The sequence below is a fragment of the Pseudoliparis swirei genome, chromosome 24 (genome assembly GCF_029220125.1).
Source record: "Pseudoliparis swirei isolate HS2019 ecotype Mariana Trench chromosome 24, NWPU_hadal_v1, whole genome shotgun sequence".
In the NCBI taxonomy this organism is placed as follows: domain Eukaryota; kingdom Metazoa; phylum Chordata; class Actinopteri; order Perciformes; family Liparidae; genus Pseudoliparis; species Pseudoliparis swirei.
In genome coordinates this window covers 1,372,482-1,392,486 of record NC_079411.1, presented here as the reverse complement: position 1 = coordinate 1,392,486, position 20,005 = coordinate 1,372,482, and the positions used below count along the sequence as shown (strand labels likewise).

General features: G+C 48.3%; 1 protein-coding gene across 4 annotated transcripts; it reads right to left on the bottom strand.

The window, feature by feature from the left end:
- Positions 1-3,719: 3,719 nt before the first annotated feature.
- On the bottom strand, positions 3,720-18,105 carry LOC130189924 (CREB3 regulatory factor-like). 4 transcript variants are annotated; one of them, XM_056408943.1, is made up of 10 exons: positions 18,026-18,105; positions 11,300-11,377; positions 10,790-10,848; positions 10,577-10,693; positions 8,210-8,897; positions 7,255-7,428; positions 6,257-6,446; positions 5,163-5,236; positions 4,276-4,413; positions 3,720-4,192 (listed from the first exon to the last, which is right to left on the bottom strand). In XM_056408943.1, exons 3-10 carry the CDS (start codon positions 10,796-10,798, stop codon positions 4,065-4,067), a joined length of 1,518 nt encoding a protein of 505 aa, XP_056264918.1. In that variant the 5' UTR covers positions 10,799-10,848; positions 11,300-11,377; positions 18,026-18,105; the 3' UTR covers positions 3,720-4,064. The 4 variants fall into 4 exon arrangements, with proteins under 4 accessions (XP_056264918.1, XP_056264917.1, XP_056264920.1 ...); XM_056408942.1 differs by lacking the exon at positions 18,026-18,105 and adding an exon at positions 17,407-17,651; XM_056408945.1 differs by lacking the exon at positions 18,026-18,105 and adding an exon at positions 17,407-17,651 and having other exon boundaries at positions 10,790-10,845.
- Positions 18,106-20,005: the final 1,900 nt, after the last annotated feature.

Below are 20,005 nucleotides of genomic sequence, written 5' to 3'. Positions count from 1 at the left end.
TTAACTATTTTCCCTTAAAGGTAACTTACTGACTTGCACAACAGACGCGTCGCCGCGTTCGGCTGCACGTCACGTGGCGCCGTGGAATGTTAGCTCTTCTCTGTCCTCTTGCTTTCCCAGCATGCAACACGGTTTCCGGCGGCGGAGTGGGACGATGCTCCGAAACCAACGCCGGCGAAACCGCCTCGATGTGGAGCGGCAGGTCTACGCGAGACACCCAGGAGGAGGTTCAGGAGACGCAGGGGGAGGGGCTTCAAGATGCAGGCTCCTCCCCCTTCGTAGCTGTCAGCGTGTGACGGAGGAGGAGGAGGGGATTAAGAGGCCGCGGATAAACTCTCCCTCGGCCTCTGGAGGACCGTCGCCTTTGAAACCGCCCCCCCCCCCCCCCCCCCCGGAGGTCAGCGGCGTCCCACCAGTGTCGACTTACTGACGGCGGCGGCGAGGGATCAGAGGAGGCCTCCGTCTCCACAACACTACTTCTCCTCTCCACTCGACGTTGTGGTTTTGTTTTTGTTTGTTTGTTGTTGTGACTATTCTTAGACCTTGGATAACTTTACCCGAGCGTACCACTAGGGGGCAGCATGGAGGGATGTACCACTAGAGGGCAGCATGGAGGGATGTACCACTAGGGGGCAGCATGGAGGGATGTACCACTAGGGGGCAGCATGGAGGGATGTACCGTGCCACTAGGGGGCAGCATGGAGGGATGTACCACTAGGGGGCAGCATGGAGGGATGTACCACTAGGGGGCAGCATGGAGGGATGTGCCACTAGGGGGCAGCATGGAGGGATGTGCCACTAGGGGGCAGCATGGAGGGATGAGCCACTAGGGGGCAGCATGGAGGGATGTACCACTAGGGGGCAGCATGGAGGGATGTGCCACTAGGGGGCAGCATGGAGGGATGTGCCACTAGGGGGCAGCATGGAGGGATGAGCCACTAGGGGGCAGCATGGAGGGATGTACCACTAGGGGGCAGCATGGAGGGATGTGCCACTAGGGGGCAGCATGGAGGGATGTACCACTAGGGGGCAGCATGGAGGGATGTACCACTAGGGGGCAGCATGGAGGGATGTGCCACTAGAGGGCAGCATGGAGGGATGTGCCACTAGGGGGCAGCATGGAGGGATGTACCACTAGGGGGCAGCATGGAGGGATGTGCCACTAGGGGGCAGCATGGAGGATGTGCCACTAGGGGGCAGCATGGAGGGATGTACCACTAGGGGGCAGCATGGAGGGATGTACCACTAGGGGGCAGCATGGAGGGATGTACCACTAGAGGGCAGCATGGAGGGATGTGCCACTAGGGGGCAGCATGGAGGGATGTGCCACTAGAGGGCAGCATGGAGGGATGTGCCACTAGGGGGCAGCATGGAGGGATGTACCACTAGGGGGCAGCATGGAGGGGTGTGCCTCGAGGCAGGAAGCTGTGACTAACGGTCAAGAGGGGAAGTCCCGCCTCTTATTTAAAATAAAAACGGTTGAATTGCTTCGTGAACTAATAAACGTGACGAGTTAACATCGTATTTATGTTTGAGTCTCAGTTTACGATGAAACTGTCGACAAGAGGAAAGAAACATCGTGAGAGGAGAGCTGTGAGTCACAGGAAGCTCCGCCCTGAAACCGCAGGAAACCGTCATGAAAAACACACAAGAGGGGGGGGGGGTCAGCTGAGGAGGAGGGGGGGGGGGTCATGTCCAGGGTTCATCTGGAAAGGAACATATTTTGGTGGCGTCTTCTCTTTTGGCTGAATGAGACCCGACAGGCGGCCGTTTCTTTCTTCTTCTTCTTGTTCTTCTTCTTCTTCTTCTTCGAGCGTCCGGTCCCCGGTTCTCTGAGGCACTTCAGAAAAGGCGTCAATATGCAAACAAACGTCGTTTCCCAGCAGAACGCGGCGCTGGTTCTTCTTTTCGCCACACACCTGGACCTCAAGGTGCTCTTCTTCCTCCTCTTCCTCCTCTTCCTCCTCTTCCTCTTTCTCCACAGTGCAATTCAAAAAGGTCCTCGACTGATTATTTTAACGTCCGACTACATTTAGAGACCGGGGACGGTCGGTCTGCAGCCTCAGCCCAGACAACAGAAGGCAGATTATTATGAAAAAAAACCAACGAAAATCTGGCGGGCGACGCCCACTTTGTCGTTAACAAACAACAGAATCATCTTAAAAAAACACAAACAATACAACAAAAAACAAATCTTATTTGCTTTCTACATCTAGTGTTTGTTTGTTCTCGAGTTGTCGTTGCTCAGGGGGCGGGGCTCGAGAGGGGGCGGGGCATTGAGACCACGCCCCCTTTGTGGGTCAAGAGGAGCGGCAGGCTGGGACCACACGGTCCACGACAGTAGTGCTTTAATCTGGCTGAATAGGACGACGCCCACTTTACGGACAACAATCAACAAAACATGCCCCCCCCCCACCCCCCCCACACACACACACAAACTAAACGGTGCATGGTGATTGGTCGGCAGTGAGCGCTCTGGGGTCGGATGCTTGTTCAGCAGCTTCTTTGGTCGGTTTGAACTAAGGTGCAGTTTATTTAGTTTCTTATACTTTGCTGCTATTATTTTAACAAAGTGTTAGAGAATGGAGGGGTGTGTGTGTGGGGGGGGGGGGGTAAAGCTCGATGGACTTTTCCCACACAACAAATGCGTCGTTGTTTCCTCAACAGCTGGAGGTGTTGCATCATCCTGATGCAATCTGAATGGAATGCAGCCAGGACAATATATATATATATATATATATATATATATATACAGGACTGTCTCAGAAAATTGTGATAAAGTTCTTTATTTTCTGTAATGCAATTAAAAAAACAAAAATGTCATGCATTCTGGATTCATTACAAATCAACTGAAATATTGCAAGCCTTTTATTCTTTTAATATTGCTGATTATGGCTTACAGCTTAAGAAAACTCTAAAATCCTATCTCATAAAATTTGAATATTTCCTCAAACCAAGTAAAAAAAAAGATTTATAACAGCAAAACAAAATCAAACATTTGAAAATGTGTTTCCAGGTGTTTCGAGTTAATTAGACGATTCAAGTGATTTGTTTAATACCCTACTAGTATACTTTTTCATGATATTCTAATATTTAGAGATAGGATATTTGAGTTTTCTTAAGCTGTAAGCCATAATCAGCAATATTAAAAGAATAAAAGGCTTGCAATATTTCAGTTGATTTGTAATGAATCCAGAATGCATGACATTTTTGTTTTTTTAATTGCATTACAGAAAATAAAGAACTTTATCACAATATTCTAATTTTCTGAGACAGTCCTGTATATATATAAACATCTAAATATATATTTTTATGTTTATATATATATAAATATATATATATAAACATCTAAATATATATATATTTAGATGTTTATATGTTTAAATATATATATACATATATATTTATATGTTTATATGTATATATATACACATATATTTATATATATATATAAACATAAAAATATATATTTATGTTTATATACATAAACATATAAATATATATATGTGCTTCATATATATATTTATAAATATATATATATATATTGATGTCTATATATAGATATATAAATATAGACATATATTCATATATAAATATATTTATATGTCTAAATATATATATATATGAAGCACACACACTTCTTTTCCTCTTGTAGGCCTGCGCTCCTCCCACTTCCTTATTTTAGCCCCTGACCCCCCTCACTACCCCCCCTCCCCCCCACACACACACACACACACACACCTGCCGACAGCTCCCACCATCTACAAAACAGTGCAATGTCTATTCATAGGCACACTGGGAACATCACAGAGGGAGAGGACACGCTACGCTCATACAGTATGTACACACACACACACACACACACACACAGACGTCAGCAGCAGCTCTGGCCTGGTTGTGGTGCAGCTGGAGATGACCAGGAGCAGGGTGGCAATTTACTCCCATTTTGTTTAGGTTCCTCCTCCTCCTCCTCCTCCTCCTCCTCCTCCTCTTTGCTCATGAGGGTGGAGGCGGTCAGGGTGCTTGGTCTGTCTGGGATGGGGGGGGGGTGTGTCAGAGGGGGTTTATCCCGTCGCCTCATCGCCTCCCTGCGGGGTCTCTTTCCTCTGGTTCTGGTTCTGGTTCTGGCCTCCCGCGCTGGCCGCCAAAATCCTCTGCACAAAGTCTTTGGTCCGCCCGGCGACTAGAGGACCTGCAGTTGTCATGGAAACAAATTGAGACGGCGTGGCGGTGGATCAGGGCGGAGGCGGCGTGTTCTCCCTCCTCGTTCCTCACCGCTGGACTCCCTCAGGATGTCCTCCAGGCGGCGGGTCATCCCCCTCTCCTCCTCCTCCTCCTCCTCCTCCTCCTCGCTGCTCTCCACCCTCAGCCGGATCACCTCCTTGATCCTCAGCAGAGCTCCCAACAGGCTCTCTAGGAGAACACAGACATCAGTGATATGTCCTTAAACTCTCGTAAACTGAGCTGCAGTGACGGCTTCCTTCATCTGGGATTAGACATTTATTTAAATTGGATTATTTGTAACGGACAAACACAAAATAATCTCATCGTCAACGTGAAGAGAAGAACTGAAGAACTCTTCATAAATAACCAGGAAGCAGGGGACGCTTTAGGGGCGGGGCTACAAGGTGATTGACAGGTCCCTTTGTTACCCAACAGGAGAGCAGTGAGACAGAGAAGTGGGCGGAGTCTATTTAGGCGATGAAAGTGAAACAGACCCCCCCCCCCCCCCCGTGGGAGTCATGTGACCGGACAGCGCCCAGACACCAATCCTGTCGCCGTCGCAACTGTCCTGTCAACTTCGTCTGGTGCAGGAGAAGGAGGAGGAGCAGGAGGAGGAGCAGAAGGAGGAGGAAGAGGAGCAGAAGGAGGAGGAAGAGCAGGAAGAGGAGCAGAAGGAGGAGGAGAAGGAGAAGGAGCAGCAGGAAGAGGAGGAGGAGCAGAATCGATGACTGTTGACGTGGCCGGGATCCAGGGGGGAGTAAGAGTATACTCAGAATACTACATTGTATCACTGGATTATTATCAATGACAGGACTAAACCTGAGGGGGGGGTGACTTCTATACCACCAGAGGAGCCCCCTAGTGGTCAGGAGAGAGACTGCAGCTTTAACACATGAAGCAGACTTCTATACAACCAGAGGAGTCGGCCGGTTCCTCACCGTACTCCTGGTTCAGCCCCCACAGCTTGATCTTGTTGGCTTCGTGCTGAGCTTTCTTCTTCAGGCGGCAGGCCCTGCAGAGGGAAACGGGTTACATGGCGTGAGGTTTCCTCCTCTTGGCGGCCGCGAGTCGGCCAAAGGAAAACTTCAGGAAACCAGACACTCCTCCTCCTCCTCCTCTTCCTCCTCCTCCTCCTCGCCGCAGCCCCCCGATGGCCTGAGGAGGATGTGGACGACCGTACGACGATTACGCCGTTCCAACTGAAACCACATGTTTTTTAAATTTGTAGTTGTGTTTCCCTACGTTCCCACAAGCCCCTAAACACACCATCGACACGAGAGGGAAGTGGAAACCCAGGAGAACGCAGGCTGGTCGCGGCGAGCGCTGCCCTCAGGTTAATGAGGCCCAGCGGCTCGTCTGGCAGGAGCAGGACTCACCAGAGGAAAAGCCTCTGGGCCGTGGAAGGGTTTGGTGAGGATCGTCTTCTAAGCAACCGCAAGATGAGATCTCATTGGCTCACCCCATACTGAGTGAGTGTGAGACTAAGTGTGAGTGAGTCTGTGTGTGAGTGTGTAAGTGTGAGTGTGTGTGAGTGAGAGTGTGTGTGTGAGTGTGTAAGTGTGAGTGAGAGTGTGTGTGTGAGTGTGTAAATGTGAGTGAGAGTATGTGTGTAAGTGTGTGTTGTTATGTTGTGTGTGTCTCTTCTTAACTGCCTGGCAATAACGTGCCCCCCCCCCCCTGTAGAGATGAACTTATGACCCTCCTCTTCTCATCCGCCTCCTCAATCCTGCCCTGATTTCCTCCTTCCTTTCCTCCTTCCTTTCCTCCTGCCTCCTTCATCTTTCCTTCAAACACATTTAACCTAAAAGGTGGCGGCCGGCTGTGAAACCTCGTGGCCTACATCTGAAAGAGAAACAAACTTCTTCTTCAGACCTTCTTCCATCGAGTGATATCTGTGCGTTCCCCAGAGATCAGACGGTTTCTCTCATAGCGTTCTTCTCTCCAGAAGGTCAACGACTCGAGGCGACCGCGAAGGCTCAAAGGCTGCGGACACGCTGCCGGGATTCAAACCATCGACGTGGGCGTCGGGTACCTGGAGGCCAGCTTGTTCTTCTCCTTGCGGGACCGGGCCCGGGCCACGGCGGGCAGGTCGTTGACCGGGCCCATGCCGTCGATGGCGGCGTTGAGCTTCTGCAGCTGCTCCCCGATGTTGTGAAGCTTCTGGGGGTTCGGGGTCAGGTCGCTGGCGTCCGTCTTGCGAGCTTTACGGCGCCCTTTTTTACCTGGACGGGGAAAAAAGGACAAAAGAGTTAATTCAACAGCCACAAAACCTGCATTCTATCTGCCGACCACCAGGGGGCTCCTCTGGTTGTATAGAAGTCTATGCTTCATGTGCTAGAGCGGCATTCTCTCTCCTGACCACCAGGGGGCGACTCCTCTGGTTGTATATAAGTCTATGCTTCATGTGTTAAAGCTGCATTCTCTCTCCTGACCACCAGGGGGCGACTCCTCTGGTTGTATAGAAGTCTATGCTTCATGTGTTAAAGCTGCATTCTCTCTCCTGACCACCAGGGGGCTCCTCTGGTTGTATAGAAGTCTATATAGTGACTCTACTTCTCTTGATGTATTCCCTCAGTAAACATTGTAAACATGAGTTTATGTCTCAGTCTCTAGTTTCAAGTCTTCTTCTATACAGCATGATGTCATCATTTATACTTCATGGTCATTTGGAGCAGCGTAAGCTTTAGGGGCGGGGCTTACTGTGATTGACAGGTCTCTGCCACAGTTAGCTCCGCCCTCTGGTGTCACTTCTGGTTGCAAAAGTAAACCAAGATGGCGACTACGTTCACTTCTATTTCCTGACATTTCTACCCGTGCATTCGGATTGTAACAGTTTTTAGAAGTAGTTGTTTACATATATATATATATATATATATACTAGAACAATTCTAAATCTAATCCCTGCTCCGGTCTGACATGTTGGATGTAGGGCAGACGCCTGAGGGTCCAGATTTAAATAAATGGGACACGCTGCGGCTCTTTCTTCCAGCCTCGCTGTGATTGGCTCCTCGGTCTGCGGCGTGCCCTCACCCTCCCGGCGGTACAGCGTGCTGGGCAGCGTGCTGGAGCTCCAGGACAGCGACCAGTGGACGTCTCCGCCCAGCTTCTTCTTGGCGGCCGACGCCCGGGCGCGCCGGTACTCCCAGAAGCAGCGGCGCTTCGCCGGGCGCTCGCCGGGCGGCCGCGCCGGCTCAGGCTCCGCCTCTGAGGGGAACGGAGCGATGAGGAGGAGGAATGTGGCTCGACGATCGGAGACACATATACAGAAGAGCGTCAATTAATAAAGTATGGTAAACAAGCGCGTTACCACGGCGTGTTGAACATCAATGTTCACGACTCAAGGATCAGAGGAACGGAACACACGGCGCTCAGCTTGAGACCATGTGACCACAAATACACACACACACACACACACACACACACACACTCTGCCACAACAATGAGAAGCGACAACGACGTCTCGCAACGAGAGAACTGAGATGTGTTTACCCAACGCCGGCTGAAGGAGGGGAGAGGAGGGGGGGAGAGGAGGAGAGGTAGAGAGAGGGAGAGACTGAGAGGGGGTGAGAGAGGAGGAGGAGAGGAGGAGATGCTCATCTGAAGTGAAGCCGGTCCAACACGCGTGTGTTTTCTAACACGCGTGTTGTCTCTCCTCCGACATTAAAAACGTTCAAGAAGCCGACGACATCTTTGAGAATCACTTCATTAAAAGGGATTAATTATCATATTATTATCATCAAATGTTCCGACTTTCTTCTTCCGACATTTCCCACAATGAGCGCCAGCTGGCCGGAGTGTTTACTTTCTGAAGCTGCTTCTCCAGGATGTTTCGTATGTTTCGTATGTTACATAATCTGAACTGACTTCCAGAGCCGGTTCCAACATGTTGACAACAGGCTCCGCCCCCTGCAGATGGCGTTTGAATCAACACGCGGTGAAGCCGTCGGTTTCCTGTCTGGGAATCAAACCCCCGACCGGGACTCACCACATTCGGTCTCCGAGGAGCTGGAGAGCTCCGCCTCCGCCGCCGTCTCCTCCGCTTCATCGTCCTCTTCTTCTTCGTACTCCTCCTCTTCCTCCTCCTCTTCCCCCCCCTCCCCCTCCTCCTCCTCCTCTAGTTCAGTCTTGGCTTGGCTCTCCTCCTCCTCCCGCGCCTCCTCCTCCCTCTGGGAGGTGTGGGCGGGCCCCGCCTCCTCCTCCCCCTGGCTCAGGGAGTAGTTGTGCTCCTCGCTGCAGTGCTCCAACGCCAAACCCGCCGCCGCCGCCGCCTCCTCCTCCTCCTCCTCCTGCGCCACCTGATACACCTCCACCGTGCGCCCCCTCGCCACGCCCCCATCCTGTCCGACTGCTTCCGCTCTATTCGCGGCGGCGCCCAGCGCCCTCTCTGCAGGTGCCGCCGCGTGCCTGATGCCGCGCCTCCTCCCCTCCTCCTCCTCCTCCTCCCGGCTCCGCCCCCAGCGGCCCATGAGGACGGCCTCCTCCGAGCCGGCCAGCAGCTCGCCGCCCACGCCGAGGCCCAGCCGGGTGTAGCGGGCCATCTCGTCCAGCGCCGACACGTCCCAGCGCTCCGGGTGCAGGTCCTCGCCGAGGCCGCCGTCGTCCACCAGGTCGCTTAGCAACTCAAAGGGCCGTTTCCTAGGCGACGCCGGGGAGCCCAGCATGAGGAGCACGCTCTAAAAAAAGGGAAACAGAGACGTCCTTAAATCATCGCGTGACCTTCAGGGCGACTCACGAGACGTTTGATTTATACGAGCACACAGACGGCGGCTTCGAGATTACATCTTCAAGTTTACATCTTCAAGTTTATATCTCTAAGTTTACATCTTCAAGTTTACATCTTTTAGTTTACATCATTAAGTTTACATCTTCGAGTTTACATCTTCAAGTTTACATCTTTAAGTTTACATCTTCAAGTTTACATCTTACAAGTTTACATCTTCAAGTTTACATCTTCAAGTTTACATCTTACATCTTTAAGTTTACATCTTCAAGTTTACGTCTTTAAGTTTACATCTTTAAGTTTACATCTTTAAGTTTACATCTTACATCTTACAAGTTTACATTTTCAAGTTTACATCTTTAAATTTACATCTTCAAGTTTACATCTTTTAGTTTACATCATTAAGTTTACATCTTCAAGTTCACATCTTCAAGTTCACGTCTTTAAGTTTAAGTCTTTAAGTTTACGTCTTTAAGTTTACGTCTTTAAGTTTACATCTTTAAGTTTACGTCTTTAAGTTTACGTCTTTAAGTTTACATCTTTAAGTTTACGTCTTTAAGTTTACGTCTTTAAGTTTACGTCTAAGTTTACGTCTTTAAGTTTACATCTTTAAGTTTACATGTCGGGGGACATGACAGAATATGAAGGTCATGTGACGGTGACCTCTTCAGAACGAGGATCTGTGAAGGACCAATCAATCGCCTTTAAAAGTTGAACTACCAGATGCACTCTTTCTGTTCTGGCCTTTCACAATAAAAGCCCTGGACGTATTTGCTGCGTTGGAACTCAATAACATACCCCACTTATCAGCAGTCCACATCAGATGGACGGAGTTTGTGTGTGTGTGTGTGTGTGTGTGAAGGTCAACACATTCTAAATATAGCGTTCCCTTGTTGGAAGACGTTAGCGGCCAGACGTAGCGGCCTTGCCTTTAACTTCCACTCTCACTGATCTTGTTTTAGCTCTCGGAGAGAAAACAATAAACTAAATAGACTAAAACCCAAACGTGGCCTCCTGGCCCGGTGAGCCCTCAGGTTCTCGTGCCGGCTGATGCCACACCAGATTACTGAGGTGCAGCCGTCTGGTAGAGACCTGAATGCAGCTCGGTTTGGAGTCCCGAGGCCTTTAATGCATGTGTAAAAAAGTTATAAATATCTCTGTAAAAGCAAAAGTTGAGGTTGCTTCTGCAGGTGTTGACATTCATTTTTCTCTTCATGCATACATAAAATACATGTTTATATCATCTTTACGCCACGTTTAACAACTTTAACTCATCTTGTTTTGTGTTTTTTTTGCGGTGTCTAAAATACGTCCACAGCAGTAAATTCAAAGCACGATTAACGACGGACAATTTGCTTTTAAATGTCTTAGAAACAGGAAAAAAATCGTAATTCGAGTAAATATTTTGCAGCAAAATCATTCAAACCTTTTGTTTCTCTATCATGTTTTTAATACTCGACCATTTATTCACAGGGTTTGCATAAAGACTATAAATTAGTTTACTAATACGAGATCGTTACGATCACTCTGTTGGTTTTATAACGCTCCGATTCCTCGTCGTTCCTTTAGTTTGGCGCCCCCTGGTGTCTCGGAGAATAATGCCAACGCTCCACAGCGAGTCGCGTGGCTCACCTGGTCGTACTCGGTCCTGCCCCCTTGTGGCGACATGGCCAGCGGGTAGGGGCTCAGCAGACCCCGGTGGCCCCCGTAGGCCTCGCCAAACGCAGGCTCCATCCCACTCATACCCGGCTGTGAGAGAGGGAGAGCGAGAGAGAGAGAGGGAGGGAGACGCAGTGAGAACCAGAAGGAGGTCCAACGTGGAGCCGTGAGGAGCTGCTGCTTTACCTGAGGCATGCCCGAGGCAGGTGGGTGTCAGGTCACGGCGTCGGCTCAAGAGAGTTCTGCTGCAGGAAAACAACAACAACAACAAACAACAACACATTAACAGAGTACAGATCTGAGAGGAAAAGAATAACTTGTGACAAGAGGAGGAGGAGGACGAGGAGAAAGAGGAGGAGGAAGAAGAGGAGGGGGAGGAGGAGGAAGAGGAAGAGAAGAAAGAGAAGGAGGAAGAGGCAGAGGAGGAAAGGGAAAATGAGGGGGAAAGGAGGGAGAAGAGAAGAAGGAAGAGGAGAAGGAAGAGGCAGAGGAGGAAAGGGAAAAGGAGGGGGAAAGGAGGGAGAAGAGAAGGAGAAGGAAGAGGCAGAGGAGGAAAGGGAAAAGGAGGGGGAAAGGAGGGAGAAGAGAAGGAGGAAGAGGAGAAGGAAGAAGAGGAGGTGGAGAAGGAGGAAGAGGTGAAGGAAGAGGCAGAGGAAAGGGAAAAGAAGGGGGAAGAGGAGGAGGATGTATTTTTACCGAAGGTTGAGAGTTGAGAGGGTCAAAAGGGGCGGGGCTTCTTTCACATGTTTGCCCTGCAGCTCTCGGCCTCCAGGCCTGCAGAAACACATGTCTATTAATTAGGGTTGTCAATCGATTAAAAAAAATTAACTAATTAATCGCACATTTTGAAATTCATTAATCGCGATTAATCGCAATTAATCGTTAAAAGTTCATTCTTTTTAAAGACCAAACTTCACACAGAGCTGTGTTTTCAAAGAGGCTTCTACCTATAAAGTATATTATAATATTGTGGATGATAAATTGTTTCTTCAGTGAAGCATCAGATTAGTAAAAAAAAAAGAAGTATATTGAGACCCCATTGGTCCTGTCATCTTTAACACTGAACAACAGCAGAACCAGTGGCCTTGGGAACTGACTGACATTCACATATGTCACGTTCACCCTCTGGAGGCTCATTTTATACATTTTACAAACAAACAAAAAATTCACCTTTTAAAGGCGTTTTAATGTGACACATACCCACGTGTTCTACATCAGACATTCCAGAACAATCTCAGCTCTATTCAATGAGGCTCAGTGTCCTGGTGCCATGTTCTCTGCTCTCTGACTGACAGGCTGCTAAATGAGCCTCACCTGTGAGGTGGGAGGTCCTTTGTGATTTACTGAGTGTTCATTGGTTGTTTTTTCCCCAAAATGTTGACAGACAAACGGATTGACCAATCACGGTGAAGGTTTCGTGTGACGAGTTCTTTCCGCGCCGCGTCGCCCGACACGTCGCCCCTCCGTTCCTCTGTGTCTCAGAGGGGGAGACGGGAGGAAGGAGAGCAGGAGGAAACCCGACTGATTCATCCACAAGTTTAACTCATTTATGATCCTTATTTTCGCGGAGAAATAATTGTTTCAAAAACGGAAACAGTGTTAAACCGTACTGCCGCCGTTTGACACTCAGGGGAGTGAAAAAACTTCAACGAACACCGGAAGTAAACAAAGTTGCGTTAACTGCGTTAAAATATTTTAGTGCGTTTAACGCGGCCAAATTAATCGCATAGATTAACGCGTTAATGCTGACAGCCCTAATATTAATAAATAAATAAAATCCACTTTAGTGGTTGTTTGAAATAAAAAACACACAAGTTATAATGATTAGGCAACACATTGTGTTGCTTTGATAGAACATGTGTTTTGGGGGTGTCACAGTTTTAATCATGTAATATATATATATATATATATATATGGCTTAGAGCTAAAGTCCATCTCTAATATATATTTAATATCAACCAACAGATGCAAAGTTGTGTCGCAATAAAACGGTGAAATTAAAACACATAAATTGACATTTTATATATTTTGTTGACGACCTCCGACAGCAACACGCTGATGAATCCTCCGTTTAGATGTTTCTTCTTTCTGTGTTTCTGAAGTGATTAAAGATAATGGAGCTCCTTTGAGTCCTCTCAGTCATCTATCTCCTACTTCTCTTTTATATTATTACATCTTTTTATGCAACTTGAATTAAAAAATGAAATTGGCTCGGCTGCTAGAAATGTAGGACACGTCATTTCTGCCGACGAAGAGCATTTAAATGGCTCTTAAGGCTTTAAAGTGCCGGGTAAAGCTGTTGATTTACCGTGTTTAGTATTCACGACACATTTGTAGATCGCTGTGTGAATAATTAGCGGCGACGAGCGCTAGCCATGTCGGACGCATCGAAGCATGAATTACACGCTTGTCGTGAACTTTCTACGAGTTTTTTGGAGAAAAGAGATTTTGAACAAGAGGCACAAATCGTCGTCTCAGTGGTAAAGTTTAAAAAACACATCTGTGTCAAATGAAAAGAGGAAGAAGAGGAGGAGGCTAATAACCAGGAGGCTACGGGATTTTTAGCTCTATAGCGTTAGCTCTATAGCTTTAGCTCTATAGCGTGTGTGTGTCTATGTGTGTCTGTGTGTGCGTGTATGTGTGTCTGTCTGTGTGTGTGTGTCTATGTGTGTCTGTGTGTCTGTGTGTGTCTGTCTGTGTGTGTCTGTGTGTGTGTATGTGTGTCTGTCTGTGTGTGTCTGTGTGTGTGTGTCTGTGTGTGTCTGTGTCTGTGTGTGTGTGTCTGTGTGTGTGTAACCAAAATTCCAGATTCTCCATTAAAGAGAGACGAAGAGGCCTCAGTGCAAACTCGCGATCAGACCGATGATGAAACACCGAACACACACACACACACACACACACAGACACACAGACACACACACACAGACACACAGACACACACACACACACAGCCCACTGCTCAGCACCTGGAGAACAATGCCGTCATGCTCTGTGTTTGTGGACTTGACCTCGCGCAAGAATGAGGAAACGAGGCTCGGCTTTGGCGCGCGGCACGGAGAACTGGTGTGTGGCGCCGGGCGTCAGACGGCGAGCGGCGCGATGAAGGGATCCACACGGCGAGCGCGGATGAACACGTTCGGTGCCGAGAGGAAGATCTGAGACGTGGAAACACTAAAACCACGACGGATAACGCGTCTTGCGTTTGACGCGATTATATTTGCGTACTTTACGCATCATGAAAACACGTTTAACAGACGCTGGAATCTGAGACTTTTAGACGATTGTTAAAAGAGTCGCAGGTTAATTTCGGCCAATCGTTGCCGGTCTGATTATGGACCAATCACATCGATGCAGACGGACGCCAGACAGACGCCGCCGTGGAGCTCGTTTATTATCAGATTCGATGCGACGTCAGATTTCCACGACCAAAAGAAGACTCTAGAAAATGACGAAAACCTATTAGTCTGTAACTATGACGACAGCAGTGCCCCCCCCCCCCCCAGATCAATAAAGTATAATCTTATCTCATCAGCGCAGAAGGAGACACATTTGTTTGTGTCCTTTTACGACAAGACAGCATTCATCTGGCCACCGGTTCCTCTCATCTGATGTTATCTGACTGCTCTGGTTCTTACGAGGGGAATGTACACACACACACACACACACACACACACACACACACAGACACACAGACACACACACACACACACACACACACACACACACACACACAGACACACACACACACACACACACACACACAGACACACACACACAGACACACACACACACACACACACACACACACACACACACACACACACACACACACACACAGACACACACACACACACACACAGACACACACACACACACACAGATTCTTATACATATGTGCTCTTGCTCCTGCTGATGTCGGATGCCTTTCACGCAATAATAACCCTTTAAGTGTGTGGTGGTTCAACATATGCTGGGTCCAAAGGTCTCCACGCTCACACACACACACTCACACACACACACACACACACACACTCACACACACACACACACACACACACACACACACACTCACACACACACACACACACACACACACTCACACACACACTCACACACACACACACTCACACACACACACACACACACACACACACAGCGTAAGGCAACAAGGGAAACGACAAAGGAAATTGCTTCTTCCAGAACGCCACTGAGGGCCAATAAGCAGCGCTAACCGGCGGCTTTAGGTTCAGCCGTCTGTAAACAAGCCTGAGCGAGCAGATGCCGACGCAACGCGTGCTTATGTAACAACACGTGTGAGTGTGTGTGTGTGTGTGTGTACATCCAGTGAGCTGCCGTTTCCTACACACAGATTCCACATGCTCGTCGTCTCCCGACCCTCGCGGTGGCTTCACCTCCAGCCGTGCGCATACCGGCACCGCGGCTGACCCCAGGTCAGCGGCGTGTGGGAGGCCCTTATGCGCAGCGTGGCGTTGGGACGACCCCGCGGACGCTCGGTCGCGGCTTCGTGGCGCAACAACTTAACGCCCACCGCGTCGTAATAACCGGAGATCATTGTGACACTTGGCGTTTATTTTCTCAATCTATTCACTTGGAACTTGTGCAAAAATGACAAAAAAATAACGAAAAGGGCCTCACGGTTTCCTAAAGGTCAAAGGTCACGGCTTCAATTAATATGTATATTCAAACTTATTCAGGACAACGAGAAGAACTGAGAAGCTGCAGCCCTCCGTTCATCATTCATAAGATAAATCATCGCCTGAGACGCGTTTCATATATACACGAGTACCATGGTCATAAAACTCAGTTTATATACGGCATCAGTCACTCTGATGTATTTGTACTTCCCCACAACCTTCCAGTACTTTGTATAGTAGTAATAATACTGTGTATAGAAGTAGTAATACTTTGTATAGTAGTAATAATACTTTGTATAGTAGTAATAATACTGTGTATAGTAGTAGTAATACTTTGTATAGTAGTAATAATACTTTGTATAGTAGTAATAATACTTTATATAGTACACTGCTGAGAGTAAAACTAGAGTTGTGATAAATTACCTTTCAAAATAAAAGTTGCAGAATGAGAACTGGATGCAAGTCATGCTGACTGGACCACGAGGCACCAGACAATGAACTGTAAACAGCTGGAGGAGGCCTCTTTAGGATCAACAACAGGAACAACAACAACAACAACAACAAGATCCGCCTCTTCAGTGTGATGGAGGAGGTTACACACCGAGAGACCAGAGTGGATCACGGGAGGAAGGAGTCCGGAGAGAGGCTGCATGGCGGACAGTGAGCCCGAAAAACAGCGAGGATGAGACGGGAGAGCACGAGGGGGGGGGGGGGGGGGCGGTCTGTCTGTCTGGGAGGCCAATTTACCAAATTAAAGCTCCCCCAAAAAAATGCGACGGGACAAAGCTCCGTCACGCCTGGGAAATCTGCCCCTGATTAAACACGATAAACTTCAACCAGCGCGAGGACAGATAAATACCCCCCCCCCCCCTCTCACACACACACACACACACACACACACACACACACACACACACACACACTCACAACGACCTGGGTGCCCGTGTCTCTCCGTGTCCTTGGAGCTGCCCGGTAGCCTCGCTCCCTGTCCACGCGCGTCCTCCTCTTCCTCCCCCAGAACACCCTCATAACCGCCCGCCCCCTGCTCCCCCTCCGGTGGATCAGCGGATGAATTAACCGGATCCGTGGACCGGGTTTTAGGGGGGGGGGGGGCATGACGGTGCTCCGTGTGTCCGCACAGCTGGATGGAATAACAGCCGCACATAGAGCGCCTGGGCCGGGGAGAGGAGGAGGAGGAGGAGGAGGAGAAGGGTGCCATGGTGGCAACGTGTCCCGCATGGCACGGAGCCCCCCCTCCCTCCATTCTCTCTCTCTCTCTCCCTCTATCTCTTTCTCTCTCTCCTCTATGTATTCACAATACATGCGTTTATATCATTTATTTTTGCAATAAAAGCATAAATTACCCACCAAAACACCCCAAAAAAGCAGCCGGCGCGCGTCGCGGAGCCTCCAGCCGAGACAACAGGATCCTTCCAGCGCAAGACAACAATACACACACACACACACACACACACTAACACACACACACACTAACACACACACACACACACTCAGAAAAAATAAAATGGGGCGCAGCTGGCAGTGCCACCGGATGTCCAATATTAATTGTTAATGTGTGAGCACGTGGATCGGCTCCACGGTTCAACGGGTCCAGCAGGTGCACGAAGTCTTTCTGCACACACACACACACGCACGCGCACACTTTCTTTTTTCTTCTTCTTCTTTTTTTTACCTGCGTGTTTAAATATTAAAAGTTGACGCGAGGAAATTAAATCGCAGCACAAAGCCCCCCCCCCCCCCTCGCGTCACGTTAATACGGGTTTATTACACGTTAATTAACGAACGGCGACAAAATATTGGGAAAGTTTTGCAAAAAGAAGCGACGCGAAACAATAAGCACCACACGTTAAATACCGAGCGTATCGTGTACGTCATAAACACACCGTTTAATAACGTTTCCGGTAGTAATCCTCGGATTTAAAGCCTTTAAATCACAAGTGTGCACGCTGCCTCCCGGAGTCCTAATCCATGTGAAAGTAGCCATTTTCTGTACCCACGGTCGCCGTTAAACGGCATCGCGGTGGCTCGTCTCGGTGACAACGCAACAGGAACTTCTCGCTCGTTAAACTTGAACATCGAGGAGGACGGAGAGCTTCTCCGCTTTCTATTATTTATTTATTTTCCTACCGTATCGCGTGTCCTCGGGTGTCCTCCCCCGGCTCCTTCCGGACCCCAAAGGGGGTAAAAAACAACGTCGACCCTGTCCGGATGGATATGATCAGGCACCATGAACATGCGCGAGACGGGGCGCGCGCGGACAGCGAGCCACAATATTCGCCCGCGTTCACCTCCGCGGCCGCGTGCAGGAAGTTAGTTCCCAGCAGCGGAGTCCTCTATGGCGGGTGAACGGGACAGAGAAGATGGTTGTAGGACACCCCTTCTCTCGCCCCTCCTCTCTCTCTTTCTCTCTCCCTCCCTCTCTTTCGAAGCAAAAAGCTCACTGTTTTGGAAAGTAAATACTGTATTAATAAAGTTTTAACCCCTATACAGTTGACCCCCGCTCGCCCCCTCCCCCCATCCTCCTCTGTGTTTCAAGATGGTACAGTCCGTTTTGCCGTTAAAACCACTGTCTCTAACGGCCCATCGGGTCAAAACACTTTCGTATTTAGGGGACAGAGACATACACCTAAAGAGAGAGATGGAGGGCGTGGAGTGCTATGTGTTGTTGTAGTTATTGTTGTGGTGTAGGCTACCCGTGTTGTTGTTGTTTAGCTACATGTATAGGAAGCGGTGGTGAGAGACTGACCTGATCGGAACAGGAAGTGGGTCAGCTGTAAAAACAGTCGCAGCTCTTCGCGGCGGATTGATGGGGGCATTTCAGTTCACGCGGAATCCCGTCAACGAAAACTATCAATCTCGAGAGATTTGGTCGCGCCGGACTTCCGGCCGCTGGTTTTCAAAAATAAAGGTCACGTGTAATTTGTTTAATTTGTATTGTAAATCAGAATCAGAAACGATTATTACGTCTCACGTACAATAATATCGATTTGTGATTGGTGCGTGACAATAAACACAGTGTAATAATAATAATTATAAACAAGAAAACATGAAAATCTACAATAAATATGTAACAAAGAGTACATTAAAACAAGTTACACATTATTAACTATTCTTCGTTAATTTTCCTTTGTTATTTTACAATAAAATACACGATTATAGTACTTTGAACGATAATATTGGGGGAATGTGTTTAGTCTTGTTAAAAAATTATGTAATATTTTCATTTATATTTGAATTTTATTTTGTATATTTGAGTACAGAAAAGCCTATTTCACCATATCAGATTTATATAAATATATATTTGTAACAGATTATATAATGAATTGGGATAGTTTAATTAATTCTAAATAAATAAATATACAAATATTTTAAACAAAAAGACTTAAAATAGATGAAATACACAATCGCTTTTATTGTGAAAAGCACTTCTCGTTAGGGGACGGTTTGACCTACATTGGAGTCGGGTGAAAAAACGAATACACAGTTTGGTGTCTACGACGCGCTGACGTCACAGGGGCGTGGTCACACGACCCGTGTTTAAGGACACACACCGGAACAGCGGAGCGGTGATCCGGCTGACCCGCCTCGTTGCCCCGGGTCGCTTCGGCGCGGAGTCACGCCGGAACCCGGAGCAGCAGCAGCGCGAGCGGCGGCCTCCGCACAGCGGGCTCCACTGCGACTCCAAGGCCGCTTTACGGCCGCTCTCGGCACAATATATAGAAACACAATAATAGAAACACCTCTCAGTTCAATAATTACACAGCTGCTGCAGCGACACCTGAACATTAGGAAGGTTTTGTTCCACAGACAATTGGCAGTTGAGTTTATATAATAATGCAGATTTAAAATATATATATATATATCATCCGTAGGCCTGTATATATATATATCATTATAATTCTCCTCCAGGCTCACAGCTGCTCCCCCGTGAGGGAACGAGGCTCCGCGGCGCTGTTCAGGCTCATATGGCCGTTTGCATAAAGATCATTAAATCTTAATATGCTGTTGGATAAAAGTAGGTTGCCATGATGCGTTAAGCCTCTCTTCATGAATATTACATAGGATAAGCTGTGAGGGGGGGGGGGTCTGGCACACGTGTGTCGCTTCAACAATGTGCATTAATTTGGAGATCGTCTATTAAATAAATAGACCAGATTCATGGTTACAACCAGAGGGATGACACGAGGAGTCGCCCTCTGGTGGTCAGGAGAGAGAATGCAGCTTTAACGCATGAAGCATAGGCTTCTATACAACCAGAGGAGTCGCCCCCTGGTGGTCAGGAGAGAGAATGCAGCTTTAATACATGAAGCAGAGACTTCTAACCCTCTAGTCTAGAAGAATCTCTTGGCTCCATGCGTATAGATCAATTGTATCGTGGCAGCTTCACTCCAGCAACAGCCCATTATCTCATTTACAAGCAGGCAAATGCACCTTGAAGTCTCCCACTTCAGCTCCTCCAGGTTCCTTTTAAATCTTATGAGGTGTGTGTGTCTGTGTGTTTGTGTGTGTGTGTGTGTGTGTCATTTTTGCAAAAGCATTGTGGGAAAAGCCAAACTCGTCCTTGATTGCCACGGTAACTTTGACAAACTGCTTCAGTCCTTCAGCCGTCGGCAGAGATCAGGATCTATTTAGTGTCTTTGACGCACACACACACACACACAAACACACAGGACCATTAAGTGATACAAGTAACTCTGCCACAAGCCAAATGAAGAGATGCGTTCAT